At 41.2% G+C, this 16,783-nt stretch overlaps 1 protein-coding gene and 1 long non-coding RNA gene across 2 annotated transcripts; one reads left to right on the forward strand and one right to left on the reverse strand.

The window, feature by feature from the left end:
- Positions 1-1,521: 1,521 nt before the first annotated feature.
- Positions 1,522-2,333, reverse strand: LOC136531182 (uncharacterized). Its single transcript, XR_010777975.1, has 3 exons — positions 2,032-2,333; positions 1,862-1,933; positions 1,522-1,774 (listed from the first exon to the last, which is right to left on the reverse strand). It is a non-coding gene; the product is annotated as an uncharacterized lncRNA (long non-coding RNA).
- Positions 2,334-5,249: 2,916 nt separating this feature from the next.
- Positions 5,250-6,209, forward strand: LOC136531183 (uncharacterized). Its single transcript, XM_066523880.1, has one exon. The coding sequence runs from the start codon at positions 5,250-5,252 to the stop codon at positions 6,207-6,209; it is 960 nt and encodes a 319-aa protein (XP_066379977.1).
- The last annotated feature ends 10,574 nt before the right edge of the window (positions 6,210-16,783 follow it).

Consider the following 16,783-nt stretch of genomic DNA (forward strand, 5'->3'; position numbering starts at 1 on the left):
ATTCAAAAAATCATATTCATGGTATTGCATGTGGTGTGAGACCGTATCCAGTGACAGATGCCAAATTTGGCGCATCGTTTTCACGGAACACGGCGAGGAACTTGCATGTAAAGTATTTTTAAATTATATAAAATGGAAACGAAGTCCGAAATTCACGAAACTTATCGAGGTGTCATTTCATCGCATGTATAGGCTGTGATAAAAAATTGAGTGGGTTTTCGAGCAAGTTGCGACGTTCGATGCCTAAAACCCAGACATCTCTGCATGTGATCGAACATATGAGTTTTAGGCATCGAACGTCGCAACTTGCTCGAAACCCACTCAATTTTTTATCACAGCCTATACATGCGATGAAATGACACCTCGACAAGTTTTGTGAATTTCGGACTTCGTTTCCATTTTATATAATTTAAAAATACTTTACACGCAAGTTCCTCGCCGTGTTCCGTGAAAACGATGCGCCAAATTTGGCATCTGTCATTGGATACGGTCTCACACCACATGCAATACCATGAATATGATTTTTTGAATCACTCAATTCCAATATTCGATGCACCTGTAGTTCAAATTTGAATTACCGGGAAGAATTCAAGTAAATGAAATAAACTTATTAAATATAGCTAATAAAATAAAAAAAACTCCAAATTTTAATATGTACTTTAAGGTACAATAGTAAACCCAAGGAAAAATTTTGGAAGCAAAAAAGCAAAAAAAAATATTTTGCCGAGGGCACAGAAACGACACTCGGCAAAGTAATTCTTTGCCGAGGGCCAAATTCTGACCCTCGGCAAAACAGACGGCAGGTGAAGGCCGTTTGCCTGCCGTCACAGGTTTGCCGACGGCCATGTTTTGCCGAGAGCCAGCCCTCGGCAAAGATAAACTTTTGCCAACGGCCTTTCTTTGCCGACGGCCGGACCCTCGGCAAAGGGCCCGGTTGCCGAGAGGAATTCTGTGCCGACGGCCTGGCCTTCGGCAAATATGGTTTTGCCGACGGCCTACCGTTGCCGAGGGCCGACTCTCGGCAAACCTTTCTTTACCGAGAGCCCGACATTTGGCTCTCGGCAAAAACGCTGGCTCTTGGCAGCGGGCCTGTTTCCGGTAGTGTGTATCTTTGTTTAATATATGGACATGTTCATATACAAGCTAGGAGAAATTGCTCTTCTGTAGCCACAACGGTGTATTTTAGGTAGAAATGCATTCCATTTTTTGAGGAATCCTTAGAAAGATTTAATACATTTTTATGACATCTGTAGAGCCCATTTTATTACTCTACTATAAGAATCTTTTGCCGAAAGGGTTCTCCCATGTACTATTCACTATTTCAAAAAAATTGCTATATAGTGCTATTAGCCTTTGGCCAGTATACAAACTTAAGAAAATAATACCAACCATTTGTTTTTTTCTTCTAAGAGTCACCGCACCGACGCCCGGGTTAAATTACCTAGTTTACTAGTTGAATTCCCCGCGCGTTGCTGCGGAAATTTGAGGCACCATTTCCATGGAAGCATGAGGTGATTGGAGTATTCATATAGTTTAGAATTTATTAGCAATACGATGACCAGATATCAGGTTGACTGGAGTAAGATGTTTCCAGTGCAGCAAATTACACGTGGGTTGAGGGGAGAGGACACCCTAAGATTTATTAAGATAGCACAGTAATCTTGAGTAATGAAGTTTTGACTTGGTTTGAATTTAGTTGTCGCTCTCTGCATTGTTGTGCGCCTGTTTGATCTTTTTGGTTGCTGGTTCATCGGTAGTTGTCGAAGTCGTGGAGCTACATTTAATGAGAATAAGTTAATTACTAATTTAATAATAATATGAAGGTATGCATTTTGGAAATAAAAGGAAAAATCTAGAATACCTTGTGGCTGTGCATATTCCTGAGAATTGAGAGCTTGGAAAGTATAGATCGTAAGATTAATTGGTATGAATGCTTCTAGGACAAATGACCAATTGAGTTGAAACAGTATATTAGTTATCACTAATAATTGAATTTCTCAGGATTGAGTGGTTTGGGAGAAGGGAACGTACCTGATGGTGTTGGTAGGTGTGTCCATGGGATTGTCTAGCTCATTATCACTTTTGAAACTCTTTTAAGGACATAATTGCTGCTGAACTTTGTTGGACGGACCATGTGGTGAACGGATCGAACCTTCTCCAGGTTCCATGCTGATGGAATTTTATAACTTTGGCTAATAATTACTGTTGCACAGTTGCAATCTTTAAGAAAATATGAGCTGTACATAAAGTTGTAAGAAGATATGAACTGTAAATTTTGACGTACCTTGGAAATTAAACTTTGGCGCTGCAAGAAAATATGAACAGTACATAGAACTGTAAGAAAATATGAACTCTAAATTCAGACATACCGTTTCATCAAAAAAAATTCAGACGTACCTTGGAAACTAAACTTTGGCTGGAAAAAAAGTTGAAAGGAGCCAATTGACAAACAGAGCAAGTCTAGAGCAGAGGGGACTGAGAGCACAGCAGAGCAGAAGGGCCTATGGACGTAACCTTACCTGCCACAATGTGCTGACCAGGGTCAGTGTTCCAGGGTCGCAACAGGAGTTCATGACAATGGGAGACACGGGGCCAACAACTCTGAAATGGGAAAGAAAAGGGGAGTAAGCAATGTAGGAAGATGGAGCAGGACATTAACGTGGGCACAAATAACTGGGAAGACAAATCAGAACAGGGGGATTAATCACCAGAAATGCACAATTGAATTGGAGAATTGATCAGAGAATTAATCATCTTAGAACGCTCATCTGAAACCCCTCATCTATTTGCACTGCGGTGCTAAACGGAGGACCCGCAAAGGGCTGGGATCTGAAGGGAGGGAGACGCAGGGAACCATCTTTGTGAGCATTGGAAGCCGAATAGAGAAAGTCGCAGGGGTCGCAGCTGCTGGACGGAGGTGGTGTGGGGGCAGTGTGTGCTTGGCAGCGCCATTGATAGCGGGCAGCGCTGCTGGGCGGAGGTGGGCCGAGGCTGGTTGTGTGCGCTCCGAAGGAGTCGCAGGAGTTGGGGCTGCTGATTGCTGGGCGTATGTGGTGGGGGGCAGATGTTTCGATAAACATCAGACGGATGGAAAATAAAAGAGGACAGAGATCGGACGGCTGGAAAAGAAAGGTGACATAGAAGCACGAGAAGTGAGCTTTAGCTAACATTTATTGCTTAGTGGGTATGAACTATATAGATACTTCCTCCATTCTGAAAAACCTGACGTTTAGGACATGATTGTGGTATCCAAGGAGTGATTAATTAGGTGTTATCTTTCCACCCTTGCCCCTATTAAATAGCAAGATGGGTGTGTTCTATACAAGAATCTTGCTTATCTCGAGTGGCTAGCCCTCGGTTGGCTGAAGCTGTGGTCCACGTTTCGAATCCCACCGTAGGCGCCTTTTTTGTTCGTGGCCATTTTGCATGGCACTGTGCGGAGGCCGGGTCGTTTGCATGCGCTCGCTCGCGTGCCCGCGTTTCGGCCGTTTGCATGCGCTCGCTCGCGTGCCCCCGTTTCGGTTTTCATTGCATGGCGCGTTTTTCAATCATTTTTTCAGCCGCGAGCGCGCTGTCGTGTGGTCTGGCCGATGGTCCATCTCCTTTCCTATTTAACTGGTGCTCACCTTTCCATCTGAACCTGTTCATCTTTCCACTCTTTGCCATGGTCCACTCTTTCCTTGTCCACTCCTTCTCTACTGCAATGGCTAATCCATTTGATTTGAACGTTCGTTTGGAAGAAGACGGCGACGTCGATCTCAACGACCTAATATTGGAGGACGACACCACAAATGGTAATGTACTACTCAGTTTGTTTGGTTTTTTTGTTTAATATTCAAAGCAAGAACGTGTGGTTACGTTTCTCATTTTCTTCTTTTTTGGACAGGGTTCGAATTGAACTTGCCATTAGATGATTTTGGTGCCGTGGATTTCGATTACCTACAAAACCTTGCTGAAAATGACGACGGCGATGCCGGTTTTGATCTGAATTAGCCTGCAGACGCCGAGCATGGCATCGGTACTACCTCTTGTTCTTCCCTTGTGCATGTATTACACCATGTTTTTCTCTTCTGCATGTACGAATACCGTGAGCATGCCGTGAGCATCTATTGTATGAATGTCTTTGTTTTTTTTCCTATAAATAAAACATGCCGTGAGTATTAAAATGGTTGTTTTTAGTATTCTTGCTTTCTTCCTATAAGTAGTACAACATGCCATGGCTAATTGCTTGTGTTTTTCCTTTGGCTAGAACAAGATGCCGATCAAGTAAACCAAACGAAGCATGACTATCCTAATCATCTTAGACAACAAGTGTATCAAGCATTGTTGATGAGAAGCAACAATGGGAAACTAGGCAAGCATGATACAACAATTGTTGGTGAACAATTTGGAATGAAGATTCGAACAGTTCAGCGCATATGGAAGCAAGGTAAAGACCAACTTCGCCAAAACATCCCGGTCATGGTTCCTAATCTAAAGAAAGGTAGAAGTGGTCGTAAAGCAATCCCTTTTGATTTGGAACGGTTGGGGGACATTCCACTCAAGCAAAGAATGACCATAGAAGATGTGTCTAGTAGACTTGGTATTAGCAAATGTAGAATACAAAGGTATTTGAAAAAGGGTTTTCTTAGGCGCCACTCTAGTAGCATAAAACCATACCTCACTGATGCTAACAAGAAGACTAGGTTGAAGTGGTGCATTGACATGATTGAACTACTAAATGGAGTACTTATTGATTCATTTGTTGAACTCATGTTTTGTAGGCATTTTTGGAGTACTCTCCACGGAAAGCAAATCGGATCTTTGTGACACTACAAATTGTTTTGAAGGAAGCAATGAAGAAAAAAGGTTGCAACAAAATCAAGATTCCTCACATTCAGTTTCTTGAAGCAATGAAGATTAGATTAGATTAGGAGTTGGCCAACTTTTAAATGAGTCTAGAATCCAATGGGATTGGAATCGTGTGGATCACTTCTTCCTCCCTCATGACAGAGGCGATCTTGAAGATAAAAGTCCACGGTCCGGATCGTGGGGATCTACTTGCTTGGCACTATGAAAAATCAGGTATCTTCACAGTCCACAGTGCTTACCAGCTTGCTGTACATTTGAGGGACAGAGAAAATAATACCTGTTGCAGCAGCAGCGTGAACCCTTCAGGGAATAGATATTTGTGGAAGTCAATCTGGAAGCTTAATGTACCACAGAAAATAAAAGTCTTTCTACGGCGAGTCGTGAACCATGGCTTGGCAATGAGGCTAAACAAATGGAAACGCTCCTTAGAAAAGGATAATATGTGTGAGTTGTGTGGGCTGCAGGTTGAATCTGAATTCCATGCCTTGGTGATGTGCGATCATGCAAGAAACCTGAGATCTGCTTTGAGAAAGATTTGGGCTTTGCCAAGTGAGGAGCTGCTATCCTATACTGGACCAGATTGGTTACTCCAATTTATGAGTCATGCTCCCAAGCAAATGGCGGAGCTGACGGCTATCATGTTATGGAGGACATGGTTTTTGAGAAATAAGGTGGTCCATGGTGCTAAACTAATTCCGGTGTCTGTATATGTCAGTTTCCTACTAAACTATGCTGATTCTTTGCAATTAAGCCAGTGCAAGATTGTGAAGAAGGATATGAAAGGAAAAAAATCTATCCTGTCAGAATCTGAACAAAGCAGGGTTGACATAGAAAAAAGAAAAGCTCGGCAATTATTAGAAAGATGGAAGCCTCCTGAACAAGGATGTGTTAAAGTTAATGTTGATGGAGCTTTTAACCAAGAAACTGGACGTGCGGGCATCGGTATTATCATGCGGGACAGTACAGGTATGGTTATAATTTGTGCTTGGAAAGCCATTTTTGATGGGATGAATGATGAGGAGGTTGAAGCTTTAGCTCGGTTAGAAGGGGTGCGTCTAGCAGCTGAGTGGTCGCAGAGTAAAGCAATTATTGAATCTGACTGCTCAACGGTTGTTCTAGCAGCTTGTCGTCCAGGTCTGGATAAATCACAGCTTGCTTTTGTTGTAAATGATATAAAATATGAGTCTAGTTTGCTAGCAGGGGTGAGTTTCCAATTTGTGAGGAGAGAGCAAAATGAAATCGCTCATGAACTAGCGCAGCTGGCGAAACGCACGTCACACTCTGCAGTGTGGCATGCGCAGGTTCCCCAATGCGTGGAGTCGTTGATTGCGAAAGAATGTAACCTGTTTCATGAGTAATCAATAGAGCTCTCTCCTTTTTCGCAAAAAAAAAAAAGATTAGGTATTAGATTGGACTACATAGTCCGGTTGATACATATTATAGCACTTAATACATAATAATTAAGTAGGACTCCAAATCTACTTGGTACGATATTATTCCTAGACCTATTATATCTAGAATTCTATCCATATTGATAACTATCCATACTTCCAACATTCCCTCCACTACTACTGTAACAGTTTTCCTAGGCAGACAAAAAACGATTTTCGGAGACAAGCAGTCAGTCCGCCTCCACTGTCACACCTGCGTAAACAATGATCTACAGAGGCAGTCACCTGCCCGTCTCCATTAATAAAATTAAAAAAAAACAGTGAGCCCGTCGATGAGGCCTGCCGAGCCAATCAACACGCCGCCGCTGCCGCTCACCGGATCTGCGCGTCGTCGTCGCTCATCGCTCGATCCGCGCGTGCTATCGCCGGATCCACAAGCCATGGCCGCCGCTTTGGGCCCCCAGTCCTGCGTGCTACCGCCGGAGCGGCTTCCCTCGACTACTAGATGAGGAGGCTAGGCCCCACACGATGCACACCACCCAGAGAGGAGCGCCTGTGTCGCCACCGGAGGAGTGCCACTAGCTGTCGCGCACATGCAACTCGCCGGCCACCACCTCCTTGCATAGGATCCCACGGCCTCCTCAACGGATCTGGCCATGGTCACCATCCTCCTCGATGGATCCGGCCATGGTCGCCTCCGCGAGCGCCACCTGGGGACCAGGGGGACTCCACCCACCGACGCAAAGATATGGTGAGGGGAGAGGAGAGCAGGTGAGGGCCGGTGCGACGCTTGCGGATGAGGAAAAGAGAGAGAGAGAGGAAGTGTGCGCTAGGGTTTCCATTTTTCATTATATACTCAGAGACTGGTAATGGGATGATATACGATCTGGGCCTGATTTGCTGAGGCGAGCCCTATAAATGCTCACCTTCGAAAATCGATTTACAAAGGCGGACCTCTTAAGGTCTCCGGAAATGGGCCATTTTTAGAGGCGACATGTTAAGAGGTCCACCTCTATAAATCCATTTTCGGAGACAGGCAACTTTTGACATTCTCTGTAAATAAAATGACCACCTCAATAAATCGATTTTGCGAAACGGTCAACTTTTGGGTGTCTTTGTAAATATAATGACCGCCTTCATAAACCATCAGCTATTTTAGGAGACACATAACAATTCTGCCCGCCTCTGAAAATAAAAGAGGTGTGTCTCCCAAAATCGTTTTTGTTGTAGTGCCACTCGGTTGCAGTGGGAGAGAAGCAAACGACTACGACTGAATTTGAAGTCTTGTGCCACCGATTTCTTCGCTTTTCTATCATCAACTATGCCTCTGAAGGATGGTCCGACACCTATGACGGTGCCTCTGCCCCTTTTTTGTGTTGTCCCTTCTCTCTCCTCTATTCCCTCCCGCAGTCATAGCGGGAGTGTCATAGATGACAATGATGACATGAATGCTTTGACAGGAGCGGATGCATAGTTGTTGATGTCGAGGTAGCCGATCATGTATAGTAGTTGAAATCGATGTAGTTGCACAGAGCGAAAGGTGCAAAAAATTACGTAATATTGTAGACGGAGCTGCAGTCATATTAGAAGCATCTTGCACACATGTCAGAGGATGTCATTCTTGGTGTCTTGCATATGTAAGAGGACATATTGTCGAGGCATCTTGCATATATCAGAGGATGCCAGTGAATACGTGAGAGGACGTTGTTGAAGAATGTCCTGCATATATATGTCAGAGGACATTATAGTGTCTTGCATATGTCAGAGGACATTATTGTTGGGGAGTTTTACATATGTTAGAGGATATGATAGTCTTGCATGTGTTAGAGGACAAGGTATATTCCTGTAAGCATTGCCATCATTATTGACGTGTCTTGCAGAATTTCTGTTAGAGCACACGAGATGTCCATCTCATGGACGAAGTGGCGGCTCCGTGTTGATGAAGACCAATGGTGATGTAATAATATTGGCGACGAATCTCGACGAAGACTTGGGCCCGTTATCGATGTATTCCTATGTAGGGTTGATGTATGTACCACCCCTTCGATCCTCTCTTCTCTATTCTTACCAATGATTATGCTAGCTATTTTTCAAGTTTACTCCATTGCTTGTTTTGCAACAAATGCATTTGGAATGTATAGATTGTATATGTCTTCGATTAGTGCCGACAACCTTTCTAAAATGTTTTGCAATAATTTACGACGTCGTCCTTGGTTTTTTGTACTTCCTCCATCCCAAATGAATCAATCCCTAAAATCTGTCCAAGTCAAACTATCTTAAGTTTGACTAACTTCATTGAACATGACGACTCAAATGAAGATCAAATAAAAAAGCGACCCACTGGTCCTCTCTGTAAACTTAATCCATGCATCTTATCTTATCTTACTATTACTAATTAGAGGTCCCAACGGAGGCACCACGTTAATTCTCACCGGGCACTCTAGGAAAAAAGATAAATCCTATAAATTCTCACAAAAATCAGAAACATATGGCCTTTGATTTGGTAGACTCTAATCATCATCACCAATAATGGCCATTAGATCTGTAATTTATTCAAAAATTACCCACCACTGTCATTATGAAAAATACATAAAGTAACCCCCTAATTTTGCATGTAAATTACCCACCTCTACCATTACAAAAGATAATTCAAAATTACCTCCTAAATTTACGTTTAAATTACCCACATTGGCCATTATGAAACCTAATTTAAAATAACCACCTAACATTGCGTCTAAATTACCCAACTTTGTCATTAAGAAAGATAATTTAATCCTCGAACTTTGTATCTAAATTACCCACGTATACCATTATGAAAGATAATTTAAAATAAGTCCTAAAGATTTTATAAATTATCTACCTTTATCTTTATGAAATATAACGCAAAGTAATATTCTAAGTTTGCATTTAACATATCCATATATGTCATTATGAAAGATAATATAAGGTATTTCTTACCTTAGTCATTATAAAAAAGAAACAAAATTCTTTGAATGTACACATAAATAGTAATATATATTATTAAAAAATAAATCAATATCCACGAAGTACGATGCATATATATTTCTAATTCACAGACTTCTATAATCGTGAAATAAAATAATTATGATGCTATATTCCACCATGTATATCAAATAAACATGTATACATTATGATAAATAATTATTTTAACAACTTATGAAACATGGAAAAAATGTTCACTTAACAAACCACGTCGCAATAACACTTTATATTTATACACCTTGATAATAAATTTCATAAATTATTATTCTAAATATCTTTATATATTTTTACTAAAACATTATGTCATATCAATATTATTAATTTAATTTTATGCACTATGATACATAAATAATAATACACACAATTTATCCTATGATATAACAAATTCAACATGTTTAGTGTCGGGATGCAAGCCGAGTTTAATAAAAAATTACAACAACTTGATTTAGGACCTGGACTCTTTTTAATAAAAAAATGAATAAAAGATAAAGAATACTAGAATTGCTAACTAACATGTAAAAAAATTGCAACAACTTGATTAAAAGTTAAAAGACTGTCACACCCAATTTTAAGGATAAAATGGAGTGCAAAATCTTATGTGCGCCCAGAGATCAGTCACACACATAAGCCGACAAATTATGAATAGTATCATCACAAATGTTTATTACATCACGAATAAGACAGAGTTATCACATAAATATAGCGGAAATAATAAAAGATCTCTCGCGGAAGCTCCATTTCACAGGGACGGCGACTGGTTGACCACAAGTCTAGAAGTCCTCAGAAAAATCATCATACCCAAGGTCATCTGTTACCCATCCGGGATTTTTATCCAAGTAATGAAAATAAACAAGCGTAAGTACATGTCGTACTCAACAAGTGTAACACGGGGTTCATGAGGCTCAAAAGGCTTGACATAGGTTTAACAGCATTTAGCTTTTAATTGTCAAAATTTTAGCTTAAGAATAGCAACAAGTTGTTTCAGTTCCCAATGCAAAACACATGATCAAATGTAAACATGATTAATGAATAGCATAAACAAATAATTCTTAGTGTTCGTCTATTCCATAAGGGTTCCAAGGCCACTTGTGACCGTGAGCACGGCTGATATATCAGTTTTACACTCTGCAGAGGTTGTACACTTTCACTGTGAGTCGTGATACCCATATGCTCGAGTTTATAACTCCCAAAACACTTCCAAGGTGAGCAAGCAGGGGTCACTATGAAGCCTTTCAAAGGTTCGTCTAACAGGTTAGGGCCGCTAGGTTTCTATGGCCTGCGAATGTAGAGCTCCCCTTCCGACAGGCTAAATGACACGCAGCCTATACACTGACGGACAGAGGCCACACTATATCCAACCCGGAACACACCCCCCTTGCGCCATAAAGGTAACCACTAACAAGCTAGAAAAGGTCCTCATACTGAGCTAAAGCCAGAGCCATGTAGCCCTCACAGCTGTACTGTAAGTCCTGGATGATCACTAACAGATAAGTCCTTAGGGAGAGGAATCTGAAGCATTTAGAAAGTAGCTAAATACTCTAGCCCCCTGTTTCCATGTTGCTAAAAAGTCATATTTTAACGTTTATTGCATATACCATTAGTCTAGTTACAAGATCATGGTTTAATTGAGCACTAACAGAGCTACCCAAATGCATAACCCGTAGGTAACAAGGTAAAAGTTCAATTCTAGAGAATTCCTACCAAGGCGACACATGCAATATGAATTTAATGAATTAAAGTGAATAGGAAACAAGGATGATCCCATGCTATACTTGCCTTGAGCAAAGTACTCCTGTTGGTCTTGCTCGTCAAAGTCGTACCCTTGATCTCCCACGAACTGCTCACCGTCTATACTCGATAACCACAGCAACATACAAGCATCCAGGAGCAATCATGCAAAGCAAACAAGGCTATAGATTAGAATAGTACACCAACAACATAGAATCAAGATGAAAAGTTTGGAAAACGAATCTACGTCTCGCTACGAACACACAGACGCGAAGATCAAAAAATCGGATCTAAGACGGAAAAGTTATGAATTAAACAAGTTTTCCTATAGCAAAATAATAGATTAAATCTAACCTCGAATTTTAAAAGTTGGAAACATACTTTACAGTAGCATGAAAATGTAGATCACTTAATTATGAACCTAACGCAACTTGAACGGATCAAATCAGAGTTAAAACGAAGATTTTATGGCTAAAACAAGTTGAATGGCAAAACTTTAAATAGCTGAAAACGTATTTTAATATAACCGAACCCAAATACGCTTTTAAAAAGAGAAAACAAAATCTGTAAACTCGCTTTTGACGTAGATTAATACTAAAATAATTGTAAGGGCGTATTTGCAAAAATTCCGATCGAAGGTGTATCCTTCAATTTGAACCGCCGGATTAGATCTAGACGGCTTGGATTCAATCTGGCGGAAGAAGATGCGCCGGAACAGTGCCGGCGGCGGCTTGACCATGGCGGCGCCATTGCTGGTTTCTGGAGCACATGGTTCTCGGCCCACAGTGCACGGTTGAGCGAAAAAGGAACACCGGGAGAGAGAGGAGAGGATGGGGATCTCACCCAAACCGAAAGAGGCATGCGGGAAGCAACGATGGTGGCGCGGCGCTCGGTGGATGGCGGCTGTCGCGGTGGCGCTAGAGCGAGGTGCGGCTGTGGCTTGCTTGGGCGAAAAACTGAGCGGCAGATGAGATGGGAAGGCGGAGGAGGCGCGGCGCTATTTATGGGGCCGAATCACTTGGGCGTCACGGCACCACGGGGGTCATAGAAGCACTGGACTCGGCATCAGTGCGGAGGAAGAGTCTGAGCCGGCCACGACGTGAGGAAGGAGAAGGGTCTGACGGCTAGGCCCAGGCGGTCAGCGGGCGGAGGGAAACGTGCGGGTCAGCGGGAGCGGGCGTGCGGCTGGGCCGGCGCGACGAGGGAGAAGAGCCGACTTGGGCTGGCGCTGAGAAAAGGGGCGCTGGGCATCGGCCCAACCGGAGAGGGGAAGGAAGAGCGACGGCCTGGAAAAGAAATGGGCCGCGCGGGGAGGAATGACCACGGCCAGAAACAGAGGAAGGAGAAAGGAGATTTATTTTTCCTTCTTCTTTTTTTTCTAATTTTTCCAAAGCAAATTCAAAATGAAATTTTGACTCAATTCGAAATCCAACTTCAAACCAAACAATACAAAATATTATGCAACAGCATGAATGCACACTCATTGTTGTTGAACTTATATTTGTTTTTAATTTAATAAAATTTGTTATTTATTTAGATAACAAACAGAGTATATATATATTTCTACATTACCCACCTCTATCAATATTAGTATAGGAAGATTTGATTAGAGTAAATATATGTGTTGTGCCAACATTCATGAGTAATAAAATATATATGTTATGTTTCATCACATAAAAAATAATTTCTTAACAACTCATGTACTAATGATACTAACAAATTATTTAAAAACATATAACCATAACTATAATTTATATAGACTATTACTTTAGATATATTTATGTATTTTTACTAAAATGTTTGACATGTCCATATTGATAGTATAACCATAACTCCAAATATGAATCCTTGATAGGAAAATTTAATCATCTTGAGAAGTAGAGACCACTGGTGCTATATTTTCCTAACCCTTTAAGAATACTTTAGAATAAAATGTCAATCAATATAAGGTATAAGTATTAAAATTCTCTTGAGGTTAGCATAGCTACCCCTATTTGAGATCTCATTTCAAGTTCTATGATTTATCTTAAGTGATATGGTAGATGTTTCAAATAATGGCTTATGCTATTATAGTACTTAAGAACATACTCTATGGACTGAAATCCTTATTTTAAAAAATGTAAAACGGAGAGTTAATGAAAGATACAATAAGAACAAGAGTTTCAACTTAACTTGAGATAAAAAAAATCCATAGAAGTTGATAAGAATAAAATTTGAAAAATCAAAATTTAGATTCATGGCTTCATAAGATACATGATGCAACAAGAGCCACCATGATTAATGATAAAGGTTCAAAGTAACTGCATATTTAAAATATATAGGAGGTGTCATGCAAAGGAAAAATATGAATATGGATAAAAAATATATATATATATATTAGTTCCTTGAAAAAAAATAGTAGTTAATAAGTTTATGATAACTAGATAAGACTACAGAGTATCTACTATGTATATTATGTTAGAAAATAAACAAAGATAAAAACATACAGTTTAATATAAGTAATTCTTTATTAATCAGATATACTCTCTCTATTACAAATTATAAGACGTCTTGAGTTTTCTAAATACATACTTTTGTTGTACACTTAGATGTATTGTCCATATACATAGTAAGAAAGATATATCTAGAAAAGCCAAAACATCTTATAATTTGGAACGAATGAATTATTAAACAGTATCTACTCCTTATATCTCATAAAATTCTAACACGTGAGATAGCACTGGTTGATGGACCAGTACATATAATTACGGGAGATTCAAGAACATACAACTCATGAGATTTGGACTTAAAACTGCAGACATACTCTGGGCAGAGGATTGCAATGCTAGGTGTTCTCGATCGGGCACCTTCTAGTTCGCTTCATCAGCGCGTGCACCACCGCGTTTAGCCTTTGCTCGGCGAACAACGGCCAGGCCACCATCGGCACGCCGTGCACCAGGCTCTCTAGCGTGGAGTTCCTCCCGCAATGCGTCAGGAACCCTCCGGTGGCACTGTAGGCAATCCAATGTTCCAGCCCACCAACGTTTTCATGGCATGCAACACAGCCCATGCAGCATAGCCCATCAACGTTTCCACGGCATTCAGCACAGCCCATTAACGGTCTTGAGCGGTGCTGCACGGAGAGATGCCGTGCAGCACGACTGCATAGAAATTTTTTCTGTGGTGGAAAAAAAAATCTATGCAGTCGTACTGCACAGTACCTCCATGCAGCACCGCTCCGTTGCCGTCCATTCATCCTCATCGATGGTGGATATTAATCGCCTTGATATTTTCAACACAGGTATAAATGATATATTGTCTTCCAGACTGGTTTTGCAGTACCTTTTCAAAGACCATTTATTTGGACATCTCCAACAATTAAATCCACGGAAGGTTGCCAGCAAACATGGAACACAAGTTCGTACAACAACTCTTACTTGGTTCAAACCAATTAACTGGTCCAATTCCTCCCATGCCAATTAGCCTGACCATGTTGGACTTGTCAAGAAACCTTTTTTTATTAGGACCTTTCCAGTAAATCTTGAAGCTCCTTACCAGTGATTATGCTTGCTATTTTTCTAGTTTACACCATTGCTTGTTTTCCAACAAGTGCATTTGTACTGTATTGTATGTCTTCGTTTAGTGCCGACAACCTTTCTAAAAAGTTTTGCAATGATTTACGGCATCATCCTTGGGTTTTTTGTACTGTTTATTTTTGCAATGTTTTACACTACCCCAGATCGGCACATCACTGCTGGTTCAAAACCCCCTTTTAGTGCTAGATTTTGAACCGGCACAACCAAATTGACAGTGATGGAGGGTTCACATCACTGCCGGGTTTTTAAGCAGAAGTGATAATGAACTTCACTGCTTGTTCGTTACCCAAGCTGGTAGTGTTCTGTTGAGCCAACATTGCCGATTCGTGGTACCAACCGATAGTGTTGAGGAAAACAACATAGTTGGTTCATCACCCGAGCAGGCAGTGTTGTTCCTGTGATCACTTCCGGTTCAGGGCTCTAACCGGTAGTATTGATTTGGGCAACACTGTTGGCTCGGTACTTGAGCCAGCAGTGCTATTCCTATCATCACTGCTAGTTTTTTGGTGAACAAAAAATAAAAATTAGAGACTTAATCATGAACAATAATTATAGCGCCAAACAATAGGTTTGGTCATCAAAATTGAAATCAGTAGCCCTATTGAAAAAAAACTCTACACTAGTCCATACAAAACTAAAGCATTACATATATACAATCATCAAAACCGCCATGTAATTTGCTAGGAATTATAATGTGTTCATACAGAGACCAACCATTTGGAAGATGGATTCACCACGATTTGAATGCCTTCCTAAAGATCCAATTGAAAAGTGCTCTCTAAATGGAGAAATGACTAGAATGAGAAGCAATCGAGCCATCAAAACAATTGAAAAGCTACAATTTCAAAGGAGTGGATGATTGTTACTAACCTTAAAGCAAGAAGATCATGCCCATGCTTGAAAATCCAAGACCTTCATTGAGCATTTTGGTGAAGAATAGCCGCAGCAATGGAGGGAGAGTTGGGGAAAGGCGCCTCCTTGGCCGAGTGTGCTCGGGATGGGTGGAAGGAGGGAGAAGGACGTAGGCTTTGTAGTGTGCACAACACCACTGCTGGTTCAAGCCAAAAGCCGATAGTGATAGCACAACACCACTGTCGGTTCAAGCCACGAACCGGCAGTGACGCTGTCAATTCTAGCCACCAACCAGTAATAATATTGACCTTCACTACCAGTTTTTGGGGACCCATAATCATTTTCTGATTTGAAGCTAACCGGTACTGAAGAGTTATCACTACCGATTCACTAGCAACCGGCAGTAATGGACCAGCAGTGAAGGTTGAATCTGTAGTAGAGTTAGGCTGTCATCCTTGATCTTTTCTACCTAGAAGAATAATACATTATTTTGGCGGTAAAATAATCTATGACGACGCATGTTCTATGGACATATTCAAACGAACCATCACATGTAAGAAGCGAGAGCACTGGTTCTTTCTAGAAACTTAAGCCATGCATACATATCTTACTTCTTACTATTACTGAATAGAGATATCAGCGGAGGCACCATGTTAATTCTCACAAGATACGCTACGAAAAAAGAGAAATTCAAGAAATTCATCTGGCCTTTAATTTGGTAGACTCTATTCATCATCGCCAATAATAAGAAATGTCTTGAACCCTCCACATGTAGTAAGAAGCAAGCGCACTGGTCTTTCATCTGGCCTTTAATTTGGTAGACTCTATTCATCATCGCCAATAATAAGAAATGTCTTGAACCCTCCACATGTAGTAAGAAGCAAGCGCACTGGTTCTTTCTAAAAACTTAATCCATGCATGCATACATATAATTAACTAATTAAGGGAGGTTCAATAGCATGGACATTGAACAATGACAAAAAAATTCGACCCGCAGGGTAAGACAGCCCCGTGCATTGTGCTTAAGAAAAACACGTTCTCACATAGGTCGAGAAAACCCCCGAACCTCTACCCCACCCATAGACAGTGGCACCGCAGCTCCTGTAAGACTGGACTGGCCTTAGACATGTGCTTTGACGTAGGGTAGACGAGGGGATTTTTTTCAAATCATGATTTAGACACAAAACTGTGGACACACGACACGATAGGCAGAGGATTGAAATGCTAGGTGTTCTCGATCGGACACCTTCTAGTTCGCTTCATCGGCTTCCCACTTCTCCACCACCTCATCAAGTGCCGTCGTGGCGGCGCCACACTCACGGAGTCCCTCTGCCGCAGCCTTCTGCAGCTCGGCCACCTTCACCCGCACCATGGCACCCTTCG

This window comes from Miscanthus floridulus, unplaced genomic scaffold, assembly GCF_019320115.1.
Source record: "Miscanthus floridulus cultivar M001 unplaced genomic scaffold, ASM1932011v1 fs_29_1_2, whole genome shotgun sequence".
Classification (NCBI taxonomy): domain Eukaryota; kingdom Viridiplantae; phylum Streptophyta; class Magnoliopsida; order Poales; family Poaceae; genus Miscanthus; species Miscanthus floridulus.